The following is a 16,263-nucleotide window of genomic DNA, read 5'->3' as shown; positions in this document are numbered from 1 at the left end:
TCGCACAAAAGCGCCAACATGTGTAAGCGATATCACACAAAAAATATCTCTGTGCGCATACACGTTTGTACATATATGAAAATGCATATCTCCAAAAGTTGTATGTTCGTATGTATTGACGCACCAAATGCTGCAATTCCGCTAGCCACAAATATGGAATTCCGTATTAATTGAAAAGCTTTAATCTGTGCTCAGCTTCCTCGGACCGCAATCGATATGAGCAACGCATTGCCGGCTGGCCGCAGCTCGAAAACACCCAACCTCCGAACTTCCCACCTCCCAACCTCCCAGCCACCTAACCAGCCAGACATTATTCGCTGGTCCAGCGTATTAATGCAACGCGCGAACATATCGCTATTGCAATAATCACAGCACTACCACACAGGCACACTCATATTCGTACACACTCATATGAATGCCTCGTCTCCTATTTGTACTCATCGAACGAGAAGTGGTATAAAAATGCCACGAACATTGATGCTGACCAACAGAGTTTAATAACAGCTACTGCTGCGATCAACAAACAGAACAACTGCTAAGCGCGGATCAGAAGGGAGCAAAGCAGTGCAGAACAATTGTTGTTGGCCATTGATGCTTTGGTGCCTTAACTTCACGCTTATTTTACTACGAGGAGCTGTTGACAGTGGAAAGCTTTTCGACTGAATTGTTTGTGCAGACAAACGACACCACCAACAGTTGGATTATTGTAGCTGTGGAATTGAAAATAAATAAAATAAACTAAAACTCAACGAACCGGGTCAATTAAACGAAATTTAAACAGAGCATTAAATTAGCAGTAAAAGCGCAGCTGGAAAATTTGCTGAGTTTTCGGCTGTTGAAAGAAGTGTTGATTACTGATCAATTTTACAGTTTTTTTATTACAATTTTTGGGCCTTTGGTGTAATGGCTGTTAGTACTAGCAAAGTTTTGGAGTTGCTGCTGCTGTTATTGCCACTGCTAGTTTGTACTACTAAGTGCGGTAAGTTAATAAAATCATAAAAATAAAGCTATTGCTATTTTTCCAAGGTCAGATTTAATTGCAACAATGTGTTTAATTGCGAAAAATAACGTGACGAATTACTAATACTGGTCTAACAAGCGCATATGTTAGCAAAATATGAGAAAATAAAAATACGAAAATATGAAAAATGATGATTGGCGCGTAAAATGAAATGAAATTCGAAATCTAAAACCTGAGTTTCAAAAAGTGAAATAAAAAAAATAAAAACTAAAAACTTGAAACTCAAACCTAAATCGCCAAAACTAGAAATTATAACTTCAAAGGTCTAAATTTATATCTCACAAATCAGAATAAAAATTTCAAAATTAAAACCCAATATTCAAAACACCAATTTTAAGATCCAAATTTTAACAATCACAAATCAAGAATGGAAGCTGAAAATGCAAAATTCAACTCAAGCCCCAAAATTTACAGTTAAAGTACAAAATTGAAAACTCACAACTCAAAATTCAAATTTACAATTCATAATTCACAATTCAATTTTAAATTTTAAAATCAAAATATAAAAGACAGAATATAAACGAAAAAATTCAAAAATCGAAATACAAAAAATTAAAAAGAAAAACAAAAACTCAAAATTAAAAATTTAAATTTGGAAAACTAAAATTTAAATTTCAGAACTCAGAATTGAATATTGCAGATTTAAATTCAAAATTTAAAATGTAAAATTAAAAACTAAAAATTCAAACCTCAAAACTCACATCTAAAAATTCAAAGGACAAATTTCAATATTCATAAATTAAAAATGGAAACTGAAAATACGAAATTATGAACTCGAAATTCGAAAATCAAACTAGAAAATAAAAAGAAAATACAAAACTCAAAAACGAAAACTCAAACTTCAAAATCAACAATTTGAAATTAAAAACTCATAAAGTAAAATTAAAAAACAAAAACTCAAATTTGAACGTTCGGATAATTTTCTACTGAAAATAGAAGATTTAGAATTCGAAATTTAGACTTCAAAAATCATAATTTCAACTTACAGTTTAGAGTTTTTAATTAAACTTTCAAACGAAATTTTAAATTTTATTCAAAATTCAAAGCCACAATTAAAAAAAAAAAGAATAAAAGCTTAAAGTTGAAAGTGCAAAATCAAACTAAAAATTAAAAATAGGAAAATAAAACCCAAAAATTAAAAATTAAAAATTTACAATTCACTATTCAAATTCAATTAGAGATTTGAAAATAAAAAAATTCAAAGTTCAAAATTTACAATTCACTATTCAAAATTCAAAACCGTGATTAAAAATTAGAAAATAAAACCTAAAACATCAAAAGTGACAATTAGCAATTCGACGTTCTAATTAATAATTCTAAATTCGTAGTTCAAAATACAAAATTCGTCATTCAAGTCCCGAATTAAAAATTAAAAATTTCAAAATTAAAAATTTGAAAATTAAAGTTCAAAAACCGAATACAAAACTAAAAATTTGCTTAAAGCTTCAAAATAAATTCAAAACGAAATACCTAAAATTAAAGAGTCTAAAGACAAAACACAAAATACATAACTCAAAATTAAAAATTGAGAACTGAGAATTAAAAGCTCCCAGCTCTAAATTAAAAATTAAGCATTCAAGTTCATAAACCAAAATCCAAAATTCGAAATTGATATTCAAAACCCAAATTTTTCACATCAAAGTACAAATACAGTACACAAAAGTATAAAATTAAAAATTAAAAGTTCAAAGCCCAAACACAAAATAAAAAATAAAAAATTCAAAATTCAAAAGTTCAAAAATTCAAAAATTCAAAATTCAAAAATCAAAATCAAAATAATAGTTTAAAACTCTAAATTAACAGTACAAAATTTAAAAGTTATAATTAAAAAATAAAATAAAAACTATAAATTCAAAATTGAAAACTCAAACTCAAAAAATAAAAACTAAACAAAAATCAAATGCAAGATTAAAAATTGCATTATTCTGTAGAAATTCAAATTCAAAATGAAAAAACGAAAATTAAAGATTTTAAATGCAAAATACAAAGCACAAGATTAAAAACTAAAAATCAAAAAATTAAAAACTCCAAGCTCCAAATTAAAAATTTAATATTTAAGTTCATAAATCCAAATCAAAAACTTTTATTCAATTCAAAATTCTCAAATAGTTTTTAAAATAGTTTAAAAATTTAATATTTAAGTTCACAAATCCAAATCAAAAACTTTTATTCAATTCAAAATTCTAAAATTCAAATTCCAAGTACAAAATAAAAATTCAAAATTAAAAGTCCAAACACAAAATAAAAAATTCAAAACTTAATATTCAAAATTAAAAATACCAAATATAAATTTCAAAATAAAAACCCGAAAATTAAAAGTTCACAAAATTAAAAATTAGAAATTCAAAAATCAAAATGGAAATCCCAAAATAAGATATTCAAAATAAAAAATTTAAATTTAAAGATCAAACTTCAAAACTAATTATTCCAAATTCGAAATCACTTCCGCTCAAATAACATCAAGTCATAACACATCACACGACATCACTGCTCATCACAAAACCAAACCACATTTATTAGAGTTTTTAACTCCAGATTAAACACTTTTCCATCCACCTACTTTTAATGGTCCATGGTTCCATTAATTTTGTCCTAAAAAACGTTTGCTTCCAGTCTCAGCAGCGATTTTAGCGCCCATGCGTGACGTGGCGCCCAACGAAGACATCGGCAGCAATGTGCTCGCAAATCTCGAATTGGAGGCCTATTATGAGCGACAACAGCAGCGCGATATGAGTCAAACCTTCAACATGGACGAGGAACTCGAGGACGAAAGTGAAGACGATGAATTCTGTGTGTGGCATAAATGTGATAACGATCTGCGCGAGCCACGTGGCTTCAAGAAATACTTTGACTTCTCATTCCTGAAGAAATTCATGAGCCACTTAAATCCCTTCGGCATGTCGCGCATGAACATGAACTTCTATCTTTTCAAACAGGACTTTCCCGATTGTGGGCGCGAGCTGCGCATAAACGATAAGCGCGAAGATATCCTGGGTGCAGGTTTTAATCCCAGACACCAAACACGGTAAGCACACAAGGAAAGGGTGTTGGGTGTGTCTGTGTGTGTGCTAACTAGTCATGACTTATCACTAATGAATTGCTTCTCCTTTCATGCCTACCCGCCCAACAGCATCATCATTCACGGCTGGATGAGTCAATCTCGCGGCTCCTTCAATCGCGACGTTAAAAATGCCTACCTCAAACGCGGCGACTACAACGTAATTGTTGTCGATTGGAGTGCCAGCGCTACCAATGTCAATTACTTTGCGGTCGTCAAAATGATTGAAGGCTTTGGCGCACAAGTGGCACGCTTCACGCAACACCTCAAGCGCACCGTTAACGCCGATTATGATGATATGTACTTGATTGGTCACTCGCTTGGCGCGCAAATCGCTGGTGCTGCGGGCAAGCTCATTAAACCGGCGCGTTACAACACCATCTTTGCATTAGATCCGGCTGGTCCGAAATTCCGTCATCGCAGTGCCGAATTTCGCATTGATCCTTCCGATGCCAAGTACGTCGAATCTATACAGACAAGCGGCAATTTGGGCTTCCTCGAACCGACCGGTAATGCCACCTTCTACCCAAACTATGGATTATACCAGCGTAGTTGCTACTATGTGGGCTGCTCGCACATACGCGCCTACAAAATGTTTGCCGAATCCATTATAACCGATGTGGGTTTCTGGGGTACGCGCTGTGAACGTCGTGAGCCGGAATGGGAGTGCAATGAAAAGGCGCCTTCGAATGATTTGTATCGCATGGGGGGAGAGCCAGTGCAAGAGAAAAGTGGCATATTCTATGTTAAAACGAATAAAAGTGCGCCGTTTGCGTTGGGACGAAATTGGCAAGATGCGGAATGAGTATGAGAAAGTCGAATAAATATGGGGAATTTTCTATTAGATAGTAAACATTAAAAAATGTGATATTTTAGTTGAATTTGAAATTTAATATCACTTTTTTTATATTCATATTGAATTCAGTAACGTACACTTTGAGTCATTTAATAATAGATTTTAGGTAAATAAGTGCTTTAAGACTGCTTATGAAACATTATCATTAACATAAGAGTTCATTCGTTGCTGATTTTATACCGAACACTTGTTTATAGAATGAAAACTTTAATTAAGAAACAAAAATACAAAATGATTAGTTTTGATTCCAAGAACTATTTTATTTAGATATCCATTGTAAGCCACATTCCGGCCAGATGAGCATCATGTTTAGAATCGTTGTCCTGGTAAAATGTGAACTATATTATTACTATCCCAGTTCTATCCGTAGTATTTTACAAACAAAATATCCAAATATTTTACTGATATGGTCCCCGGGCCATGCCCTTATAAAGGGTAACGAATTTGCTGATAGCACAGCTAAATACGCCACCATAGCTCCTGTATTAACAACTACTAATCTAAATGTTAATGATACAGCTGAATTTCTCAAGAAAAAATTCATAAAACAATATAAACTTGGCAAAAATGCTCAACTAGGTAAAAGTGCTAAATGTTAAAAAGCTTGATTTAAGCAACCTCCTAAAACACGCTAACCTTTCACTTTCTAGAATGGACCTTATTAAACTCACGCGAGTACGTCTGGGCCATTCAAAATTAACCCATGATCACCTTATCGACAGCAATACCCCCAGAACATGTCAGTTTTGCAACTCCACCCCGATCTCCATTAACCACGTTATGTCCGAATGTTATCCCTTCAACTCACTAAGAAACCATATATTCCATAACACCGATCCCATTCAATGCATTTCCAACCCCACAATCGTTAATATTAAAAAAATTATAGCTTTCTTAAAAATATCAAAATTATATTGCGAAATTTAAACAAACATGTCGAATAAATATATTATATCTCCTAATTTATAATGAAATTCTAAACGACGCATAAGCACTTAGTATTAAGCATTAATTAAGCACTAATTTTACATCATAAGAAGAAGCTGAAGGCCTTAGCAGCCATAGCTTTCCTAACTAGGCTTATAATTTTAATTATAAGCTTCAGTTTGTAATAATAATAATAATAAACTATATTATTAAACTATTATATACACAGGTATATATATATGAAGTCGACTCTCGTTAATTCAAACTTGCGATATTTCGAAGCCCTCATTAATTCAAAGTTATCACGAGTCCCTTACAAAATCTCTTTATATTTCGAATTATGTCCATACATTTTTATGCACTCGCTAATTTAAACGAAGAAGTCATTGCTACGACGCGGTAATTCGAACTCATTGGTCAAACACTCGACATTTTAAATTTGCAAAGTTTCTTGGTGTGTTAGTAAGAATTTGGAATTTTGGGACGCCCCCGAAAATGCCTTTACTGTGCGTGGTTGCGTGTTATGCATAAAACATAGGCACATTTTGGCGCACGCTTCCGCACGAATCGCTTTGTGGGTATATAGACTAAAAATTTGTATACATATATTAGATATGAGTCCTAAAAAGTATAAATTTTTGATGATTGCTAAAAAGAAGAAATCAATTGAAACTTCTATTGAGAACAAAGGCGATGTGGCAAAAGAATTAAAGATTCCGCTCAGTACTATCTCATCCATAATAAAGAACAAGAAGAAAGTTACTGCTGCTCATACTGCTGGAGCACGGAAAAGAACAACCAAAGGTGAATTTCCTCGTCTGGAAGAAAGCCTGGTCATTTGGCTTAGACAGTGTAGAGGACAAAAAGTGAGCTTTTCTGACTATGCTCAAGTGGATGAAGATGTTGCTGTCTCAGGATCACTAATCGGTGGCGAAATTTTATCTGCGACAGATACGAATGAAAAGAGCAACAATGAAGACGAAGACGCTGCATCAGAACCTTTGGCAGAGGGGTCAGTTAAGATAGCAAAAGCCACATTCGATAACTTATAAAGCTTTTGTCTACAAAACGAAACTTATGCATATCAGGCACTTTTCCTCCTTAAAACAAATATTAAAAAGTCTGAGCAGCAGCATTCGAAGATTAATTAATTCACATTATGAATATGTGAAACATTAGCAGCTAAATAAAAGCATTTGATAATTCGAAGTTTTATTTATTTTCTCTCAAAAATTTCGAACCATTTAATGTTTCAAACACTCGATAAATGGAAATATTTTCGTGCATCCACCTTATCTTCCATAAACATTTAATCATCCACTCCCTTGCTGGAAATGCAATTCCGTACCATTGCAAAATGTTTGTCAAATTTCATTGCCGGCATAGCATTTTGCCTTTCCGATGCTTTTAATGGATGTCTCCACACTCTATTGGGTCCATCCTTTTCAATAAGCTGTGCGGAGAGCAAAAGCTTCTTTCGAGCAACTAGTAAAATAAACTCGTATTTTTGCAAAACTTAGCGAACTTTTTCGTTTCTCATGAATTCGGCAGCACACTCACCTCTGAGCTCACTAGCAAGACAAAAACGTGGTCGATAAATTTGGCATTGAAGAATATTTTAATTTACTCGTATAAAACCTTGTCTTTAGAATTCTCATGTTTTTCGAATAAAGTGCGAATGCCAAAGTTTATTTCCGACGTTAATGAAATGTTGAAGTAATTAAGAATATTTAGCAAAATATCTTGCCAAAAATGTCAAACTACCATACTGATTCATTTTGATCAATTTTGGCACTCGGCCCGTACACGAGAAAATTACCAAATTTTTAATTCCCATTCCCATGATGTCTGAAATCATATTTCGTATGAAAAAAAATTTAATAAATAAATTATATTATAATAAAAAAAATTAATATACATTTTTATAATAATAAAAAATGTTATAATAAAAACAAATTTTATTAAGAAACAAGTTTTATTTATTTATTTTTTATTTAATGTAAAAGAAAAATGTTTGTTTTTGCAAAAAAAAATTGACAAAAAAAATGTTTACTTAAAAAAAATTTTTTTTTTTAATTTCTCTAAAATAAGTTTTAAGGGGATACAAGGGTTTCGTTGGTTCAAAAAATCGATTTATTTTTTTTGCTTATTAATTTCTACACATCTCAAGAATATTATCCTAAATTTTCAAATCGCTCCGAATAATAGTTTCGGAGATACAGCCTTTGGAAGGTTTGCGCTCCAAGCCACTTTTATTGTTACTCAAAATTTTAAACGCGTTTTTCTCGGAACCGTGTTTTCAAAGTCGGTTGTCGAATGTTCTAGAAAGCTACTCAACCGATCTTGATGAAATTTTACATAGGTATTCGAGATACAATTTACTCGTGCTTGAACAAAGGACTTGATTTTTTTTTACATTACAACTATTTAAAAAAAACAAAATGTCAAGCAAATTTGACCGAAATTTTCATTTCTTTGGAAAAATGTCTGCCAAAATTCCAATTTTTACTTTTTTTTCTTTCCTTCGTTCAAGCACGAGCTTATGGTCTTAACTAAAGCACTTATTTTTTTCGATGGGTCAACGGAAATGACGTCACAATGGAGGAGTTTTACTTTTTTTTTTTGAAAATTTCAAGAATTATTTTTTAAATATGTATCTATAAGACAGAAAAAAGTTTGAATTAAATAAATATTGTAATTTTTTACATAGAAAAAAAATATTGAAAATAGGCCTTTTTTTACCCGACGAAACCCATGTAACCCCTTAACATGCTTCCCGTGGTTTCTAAAAAGATATCCAAAACTATGTACGCTGTGTATCACTTTTGTATCAATTTGTTGTTACTTACATAATGCTTACAGTTGCTTCATCGATAAGTCGTTAGTTTCAAGTCGTTTGATTGGTAATAAATGTAACCAATCAGCGATCTTAGATGTAGCCTAAAAGTAGGCAACTGGCTATATATAAATTCAGTTATCTTCTACTAGTACAGGGTGCTACTTTGCTATATGTAAATATATTTTCTTATGTTTAAAGTGACCGGATGTTAAAAAAAAGTTAGAAAAAGTAACTTAACTAACTTAAAAGAAGGAATAAGTCATAATAGTAATTGAGTAAGTAGTAATAATAATATTATTAATTGTTAATAATTCTAATAATAACTTATAATTTGTTTTTTTATGCGGAAAATTATTTCCGCGAAACCACTGATGATCTCCCACGTTGCCTCGCTTCTTAGCATCTTCAGTGGTTATGTGACCGACTGCATTCTCCAGCGTTCGACGTTCTTGTTCCCACTGCTTGCATTGGAAGAATGTGTGTTCAAGTTGGAAGTATGAGCTCCGTTTTCTCTGTGATTAATTTGATTATGTCCGTATCATAACTTGGCTAAGTTTTCTACAAGATTATGCAAAGTTTCGTGCTTTGATGACTGCTGCGATATCATCTGCATATCCGCTTAGAAAGGTATTATCGGGCATTTTTGTATTGAATATATCGTAATAACTAATTTTCCACAATTCGGGACCGAAAATTGTTCCTTGTGCTGCTCAGGATGTGATGTCTCTAGAACGAGAACCCTCTGGGAACTGATAGACGAGTTTGAGGTATCGTAAGTAATTTCTCATTAAGCGCTGTAAGTATGTCGGAATTTTGAACTTTAGCTCTAAAGCGGCAAATATGTCCGCCCATCTTACGGTATTGAAAACGTTCCTCACGACTAAGGTGGCAAGAATGACTATACTTCTAGATTGTATACTGCCCTGCTGCGCTGCTCCTACGCTATTTATGACAGTTTCACTTTCCCCTATTGTAGACTTTCCGCGTCTAAAGCCGTGATGTCTTGCTGATAGTCCTCCCGCGTTATCTATGGCCGGGGCCAGTTCAGGCTTGATCAATCTTTTAAGGGACTTGTATGCTAAGTCGAGCATGCATAATGGCTTGCTTATTAGCACGAGCTGTTGCTACTTCCAGATTGCTGGAGAAGGTTCCCTCTCTTAAGCTGGGCACAAACGGACAACAAATCCGTTGAAATTTCAACAGGTTGATGCCTGTGGGGCGCAGTTGGCAAACCGATCGACAAAAATGTTTGTCAAATTACAATCTGTTGCGTATTTTTGGCGAAGGTAACGATTTTTCCTTCGATGCTCGCTCAGCAACGAATAGCGTCAAACTAGAATTGTGTGCCAAAATGAGTTTCAACCGATTGCTTCGATTTTTTTTTAAACAGGCGTTGTGCATGTCTAGCAAGTCCTTGAGAAGCTCTGCGGGTACTCCAGCCGGTCCTGGCGCCTTGTTGTTTTTCAGCTTGCTCGCAACTGACTGGAGTTCCTCACTCGTGAATATTGGAGGCTCTTATGCCCCCTTTATTTGACGTTCAAAGCCTTCTCTGAATTCGTGACTTGGAAATAGTTCTTTTACGATGTGGCCAATCGTACTCGGGCTTAGTTTCGGTGTTTGTATCCTGACTCCCAGTTTCTTCAATACAATCTTGGACCCAAGCTCCTAGTGGGTTTCTATTTTGATGCTCCCATTTTTCTTTCTTGCTGCCTCTTTCCACACTTGTATGTTTCTGCGTCCACAGTGGCTTGGCTAGTTCGTCTGGCTCTGGTGTATTTCCGTCAGAGGCGAAAACAGTCGCGTCTCAATTCAGCTATTGCTTCCGTCCACCAATAAGCAGACCTTTCATGTTTTTTCTTTGTCAGAGTCGACATCGCTTTATTACAAGCCTGTTTGATGCGAAGAAAGGCACATACGCTCAGCCCAGCTCAGCTCTATCTTAGGTGTATAAAGGTAGTTGGGATTGGATGAGGTACAGTTATGAGTAGAGGGTACAAAAGACCATGAACTCGAAGTGCAAACCTCATTTTTATTTACGCCTTCATTTCATGCAACCCGGTATTTATAATTCAGAATTAATACATCATTTTGCCTCCACAAGTATTTTACAAATTCTCATCCATCTGACTTGGGTAATTTCAGCATAAGGCACATCAATTAATTAAATGCGGCTCTGAAAGCATTTTTGTGCATTAGCCTACTATAACTAAATATGCAAATGCATACATACAAACAGACATTACAACGCACTTTGTGCATTATAAAATATTGATTTCGAAACATCACTTCATTTACATACCTAAATTTGCAAGCAGTAGTGATTTCCATTCATAGTTACGAAAAATCCCCCAGGCGGCACTACAACAAATCCATGTAAGTTCCATGCCCATGCAGCTTAAATTATTTGGATACATACCTCAGTATGCAAAATTCTTATAATCAAATGCCTTGAGTTGAATTATACGTTCATACGTGAATGTGTGTGTGTGTGATGTACTCGTATATATTTATTCCACTTAAGTTTCTGTTGATTGTTCGAGCAGAGCAAAATTAACTGGGAATTAGCAACAGATTATGCAAAGCTTCGCGTAAATGGAAATTTACAAACACACACTTAATGGCTTAACACCTTCGAAAGCACTCAAAAGTTAAGCATCAATATGTAATATTCATGAATGCATATAGAAGTAGGAGCAGGCAAAATATATGCATTGACTTGATGGGAATATGGGCATGAATAAATATTTGTGTTTAATGAGAAACATATTTGCCTCAGAGAGAAGACTATTTTTGTTCATACAACCATTTGAACTGTATTTCGGAGCCAATGTCTGTGGATGGGTTTTATTGACAAAAAACAAAATTCATATTTGCAGACAACCTATACTACTCCAATATAAATATTACAATTACGATTGTCTACATATCTGAGCTTTTAGGATTTTCTATATTTTTTCGCTCCTTTATCCGCAAATAATCTGGTCTGGAAAAACCCACTTGTTATATTTCGGTTATTTGTACAGCGCTCTATGCTGCGGACTACACTCGGATAAGAAAATTATTTGTTAGGGAGATTTGACGCTCATAACAACCAAGATACAAGGTGGTGCAAAATTAATCATGCAATTTTGTTTTTGAAAAACTTTTAAATCGAAATATTCCAATAGGGTGATTAATTTTGCGCCACATTATATTAAGTTAAAACATGCAACTTGTAATATAAATTTTTCGGATTTGTTGAAATAATAAAGATTTTCGACCTTGAAGTTGTTTTGAGATTAGCGATAGATTTCATGATATGATCCCATCACATCATCTCCCCATATGTTGGATATCGACTTTTTTTGTGTACTGAATAATACTGCAAGGTTCTCAATCGAGCGTTTGGGATTTTAACTATTGACTTCTTTGACTTTGACAACTAAAATAACACGCAATAACAAAATGGGTAGATTTTCGCTTGAACAAAACTACGAAATAATTAGTCGAATAACGAAAATCGCATTATCAACCGAAACAGTGATGCAATTGAAGCTGCGATTTGATTTCATTAAACTCTTTTATGCCCACCACACAGAGACAATTCAAGTGTTTAAACATGAAATCGAAGTTGCTATCTGTGAGATAAGTGAAAAATGCGCTAAAATGTATTGAAAAAGTCAATTGATAGTATGGGCTACTGCGAAGGCAACCCTGTCAGTCACTTGAAAGAGTGATTTGATTGTACTCTAAGGCTTATTCTTTCTTCTAGAAAATAATTATTAAAAAAATATTCATAGGCCTTTCATTTACAGCCACAAGTTAAAACTGATAAATTTTGGCTGTCGTAGCCGAGTGCGTTAATGCGTGGCTACCATTCAGAAATACGTAGGTTCGAATTGATAGAAAAAGTTTTTTTCTAATAACGGTCGTCCTTCGGCAGTCAATGGCAAACCTCAGAGTGCATTTTTGTTATGAAAAAGCTCTTTGTACAAAAAACATCCGCCGTTTGGAGGCGGCATAAAAATGTAGGGCTCTCCATTTGTGGAACAACATCATAACGCACACCAAAAATTGGAGGAGAGGCTCGGCCAAGCCCCCGGAGAGAATGTATACGTTCTATCAGTTGTAATCCTTTTAAAAGACCGATTCACATCGAAATAAAATTATAACATTCCTTATTAGATGAATAGTCTTGATGAAAGTGAGTTAGGTGTAGTAATAAAGGTGATATACTAGCAATAACTCGCTGATCAAAGAAATGGCCTGGAAACTAAGCCTTTTCACTCATTCCAAAATATAATTTGTAGAAAATAATACATTTGGAGAAGGCGTGGATTAAAAGCAAAACCTTTCCAATCGACAAAAATAAATAAATAAAAAGTAATGAAATTGTCACATCAGTATATGGACGATGACCGTGTGGAGTGGAAACTACTCCTTTTCAACCGCTCATTGAGAGAAACAAAATATACTGATGGGAAACCTCTTACATATTACGAGCAAACATGTTTATTAAGACGCGACTGGTTAGAGCAGATAGACTCGAACAACAACCTTTCCACTTTGCAATTGCTTGAAAATGAACGTTAGATCTCATCATATGACATCATATGAGCTCATCACATGATCACATCACATGATCTCGTTATGTGTGTGATATTTAATTTTTGATTTATTTGTATATATTTATTGAAGTCTTTAAGACTTTAGAACAATTAATACATGGTGGCGTAAAATTAATCATTCAATTTTGTTTTTGAACAACTTTATTACTAAATAAAACCAAAAAAATGTTCAGTTATAGAAATTTTTATTTTAACCTTTACGCGTTCCACTGCTTGCATGTCTGTATAAATAAAACCACTTTTTTTAATTTTTGAATTGACAGTTTATTCACATTTTTTGCTCACCACTTAAATCGTTTTTGAATTTTTCCAAATTTATTTTTCCGAAATTATTCAAAGACATATGTCACCATAAAAGGTGCAAGGCAAATGTATTAAAGGTGGTATTCAAGAATAATCGAATACATGATTACGTCTTTCGAATTCGCTGTGTCGTAACAGCCCACAAAGAAACAAGAAAAAGGAAGAAGAATTACTTGTTTCTAAAGAGGAAGAGTAGGCGGAAGCAAGGAAACAGCCAAACACAAGAAATCATACGCAAACACAGACACTTTCTTGCGACGTTTTCCGCATAAAAACGCAAAAAATTGCATTTGGACGCTTTATACTAATTTGTGCTTTAACAATTTAACACGCGTTTAGTTTAATCTCACAAATCACAATATTACCAAGCCATTTACTGAATTTTCCCAAACAAACGAAGGGAGCTGAGGTCAGACTTGTCAAAATCGCGAAAAATAAAGTGACTGTTTTTTAATGGCGCCACCTTAGATACTCAATTCGCCTTGATTGGTATCGGTAAATCTGCAAATTTTTTTTCTTTTCATTCTTTGTTTTCTACTTTGCCTCAAACGGCAAATAGTTTTTTTCATGAGGAGCTTTTTCACGGCATTCGGGAAGACAGTAGGTTATTTATTTTATTTTTCAGACAAAGCCCATTTTAATTGAGATTGCCCAATTGATACATTTAATATGATAATTTCGCTATCTCAAAATTAAACTTACGCTTCTTTGTAAAAGCATAGCTCTTTATACAAAATTCGAAAAGTTCAACAAACTTTTCATCATAATTCCACGTTTTTAATTAGAAATTCCAGAAATTAATAGGTATGCAGTTTTATAGTTCATTAAATTTTAATTGAATAAAATACAAATTTGAAGTTGCTGAAAAATCGGTTTCTACTTTTTTTCGCGTTGATGCGGATTTACTCCACAAGAAATGCACGAAATTTTTTTATATGGGAAAATGCGCAAAACCATTAGGGCGAAAATATCAAAAATTAACGAGAATTTGAGATACTGCAAGCTTGCACTTTATTGTGGTAAAATTGAAGTCGCTGTGAAACCAAAACTTGTTTTTTGAATTCAGATTAAAAAATTTGAAATTTTGATGAAAATTTTTCAAATCAAAATATAAATAAATAAATAGTCAAAATTAAATAATAAGTATATAAAGTAGTGAAAAGCGTTCTCTTAATTCAAGTAATTTCGCAATATATTTGATGTTCTAATAGAAACATTGAGGAAATATGTAAAAATACGCATTCCAAAATAATTTAACTAAAGTGTTTATTATCAGTGCTAAAACTGGACGATTTCTCAAAACGAAAGTGAAACTACTAGTTATATTCTTAATCCTTTCTTGTTCTTGTTGTAGTACGTAGTATACTTAACCCTGACAGTGCTATGTTAATCACCGGTAGTCTTCGTCTAGCTCATTTAACGGTAGGCCTAGGAAACTTGCTGTTTCGACAGGTTGGGTCCAAAGGGGTGTTAGCTGATGTTTGATGGGGCAAGTGAAAAGGTGCGCTTAAGAAGATGGTAAGTGTCTCCCGATGAATGCTGTTTATGGTTGAGTCTGTCTGTACACTGTCCGGTCCAGCAATTGTCGATCTGCTTAATCCTGGATGTCGGTGGCGTAATTAAAGAGCTGCCTCCTGGCGTGCCTGAGAGGCGGCTCAGGCTCAAGCAGGTGTATTATGGATGAGACCTGCGTTAGCACCCTATCAGATATTGCTTGCTGAGCAGTTTGTTGTGCGAGAACCTTGTTGTGACTTTAGTGGGCTTTAGTGGCAATAGCAGTTGTGTGCAAAGAAAAGGAAAGCAAGTTGTCGAAGGGAACTACCAAGATTTTGGGGTTGTTAACAGTCGACATTGGTGTGTCATCAACTTTGACTTTGAGTTGCAGTTTGACCTCCTTTGTCCAGAGGTAAAGAGGGTCACCGTGGACCTCGTGGGGGAAAGTTATAGATTCCTCACTGTGAAGAAGGGAGAAAGGCAGGTGTGGTCGTTCACTATTCCTAATCCTACTTTTATTTTACATTACATAAGATTTAATACTATTTCTTGTGTATAAAAATTTAAATTTTGTTTGTATTTTATTTTCTACTGATATAGCCGGTAGCATTTGAACACAGTGGACTCACTGGACCAGGGAAAGTCTTTATTGTACAACGAAATCGAATTTATTTTTAGTAAATTGAAGATTTCCTAACCAAAACCTGTCAAAAGAGAAGTTAACGAACTGCCAAGAAGGAAGTTCAAATTGGAAGACCCTGCTTTAGCATATTTTAGAAAAAATTAACAACCATTACTCAGTAGAAATAGTTTCTTCATGTTTTGCACAGTAGGGTAAATAATCAGATACAGATAAAATAGCTAAATTTTTTCTTTTTAAAAAACTTTTTAATTTTTGAACCTTTAGTTCACGCTTCGCTTAAGTTAGCATTGTCACCCAATGGGTGAGCCACGTTCGTGCTTGATCGCACATATTTTATGATATGTGCCGCAATTGAAAATTCTCATTTTCCGCTTAACTGAATCAGCGTAAAAAACTCGTCATTTGTTTGCCTTCAGACACATCGCGATTACTTTGAGCCGCTGCCTTTCAACTGTATGCAAGTCTACTGTGCGAGTATGTATGTCTGCTGATATAGGTACATATATATGTATGCA

The 16,263-nt window shown here is 34.0% G+C and overlaps 1 protein-coding gene across 1 annotated transcript; it reads left to right on the top strand.

Annotated features, from left to right (window-relative positions):
* Nucleotides 1-469: 469 nt before the first annotated feature.
* LOC128864363 (phospholipase A1-like) lies at nt 470-6,082 on the top strand. The gene is made up of 3 exons (XM_054103986.1): nt 470-979; nt 3,635-4,046; nt 4,152-6,082. Exons 1-3 carry the CDS (start codon nt 904-906, stop codon nt 4,882-4,884), a joined length of 1,221 nt encoding a protein of 406 aa, XP_053959961.1. The 5' UTR covers nt 470-903; the 3' UTR covers nt 4,885-6,082.
* Nucleotides 6,083-16,263: the final 10,181 nt, after the last annotated feature.

This window comes from Anastrepha ludens, chromosome 5 (genome assembly GCF_028408465.1).
Source record: "Anastrepha ludens isolate Willacy chromosome 5, idAnaLude1.1, whole genome shotgun sequence".
Taxonomy (NCBI): Eukaryota; Metazoa; Arthropoda; class Insecta; order Diptera; family Tephritidae; genus Anastrepha; species Anastrepha ludens.
This window is presented reverse-complemented; position numbering and strand designations above follow the sequence as displayed.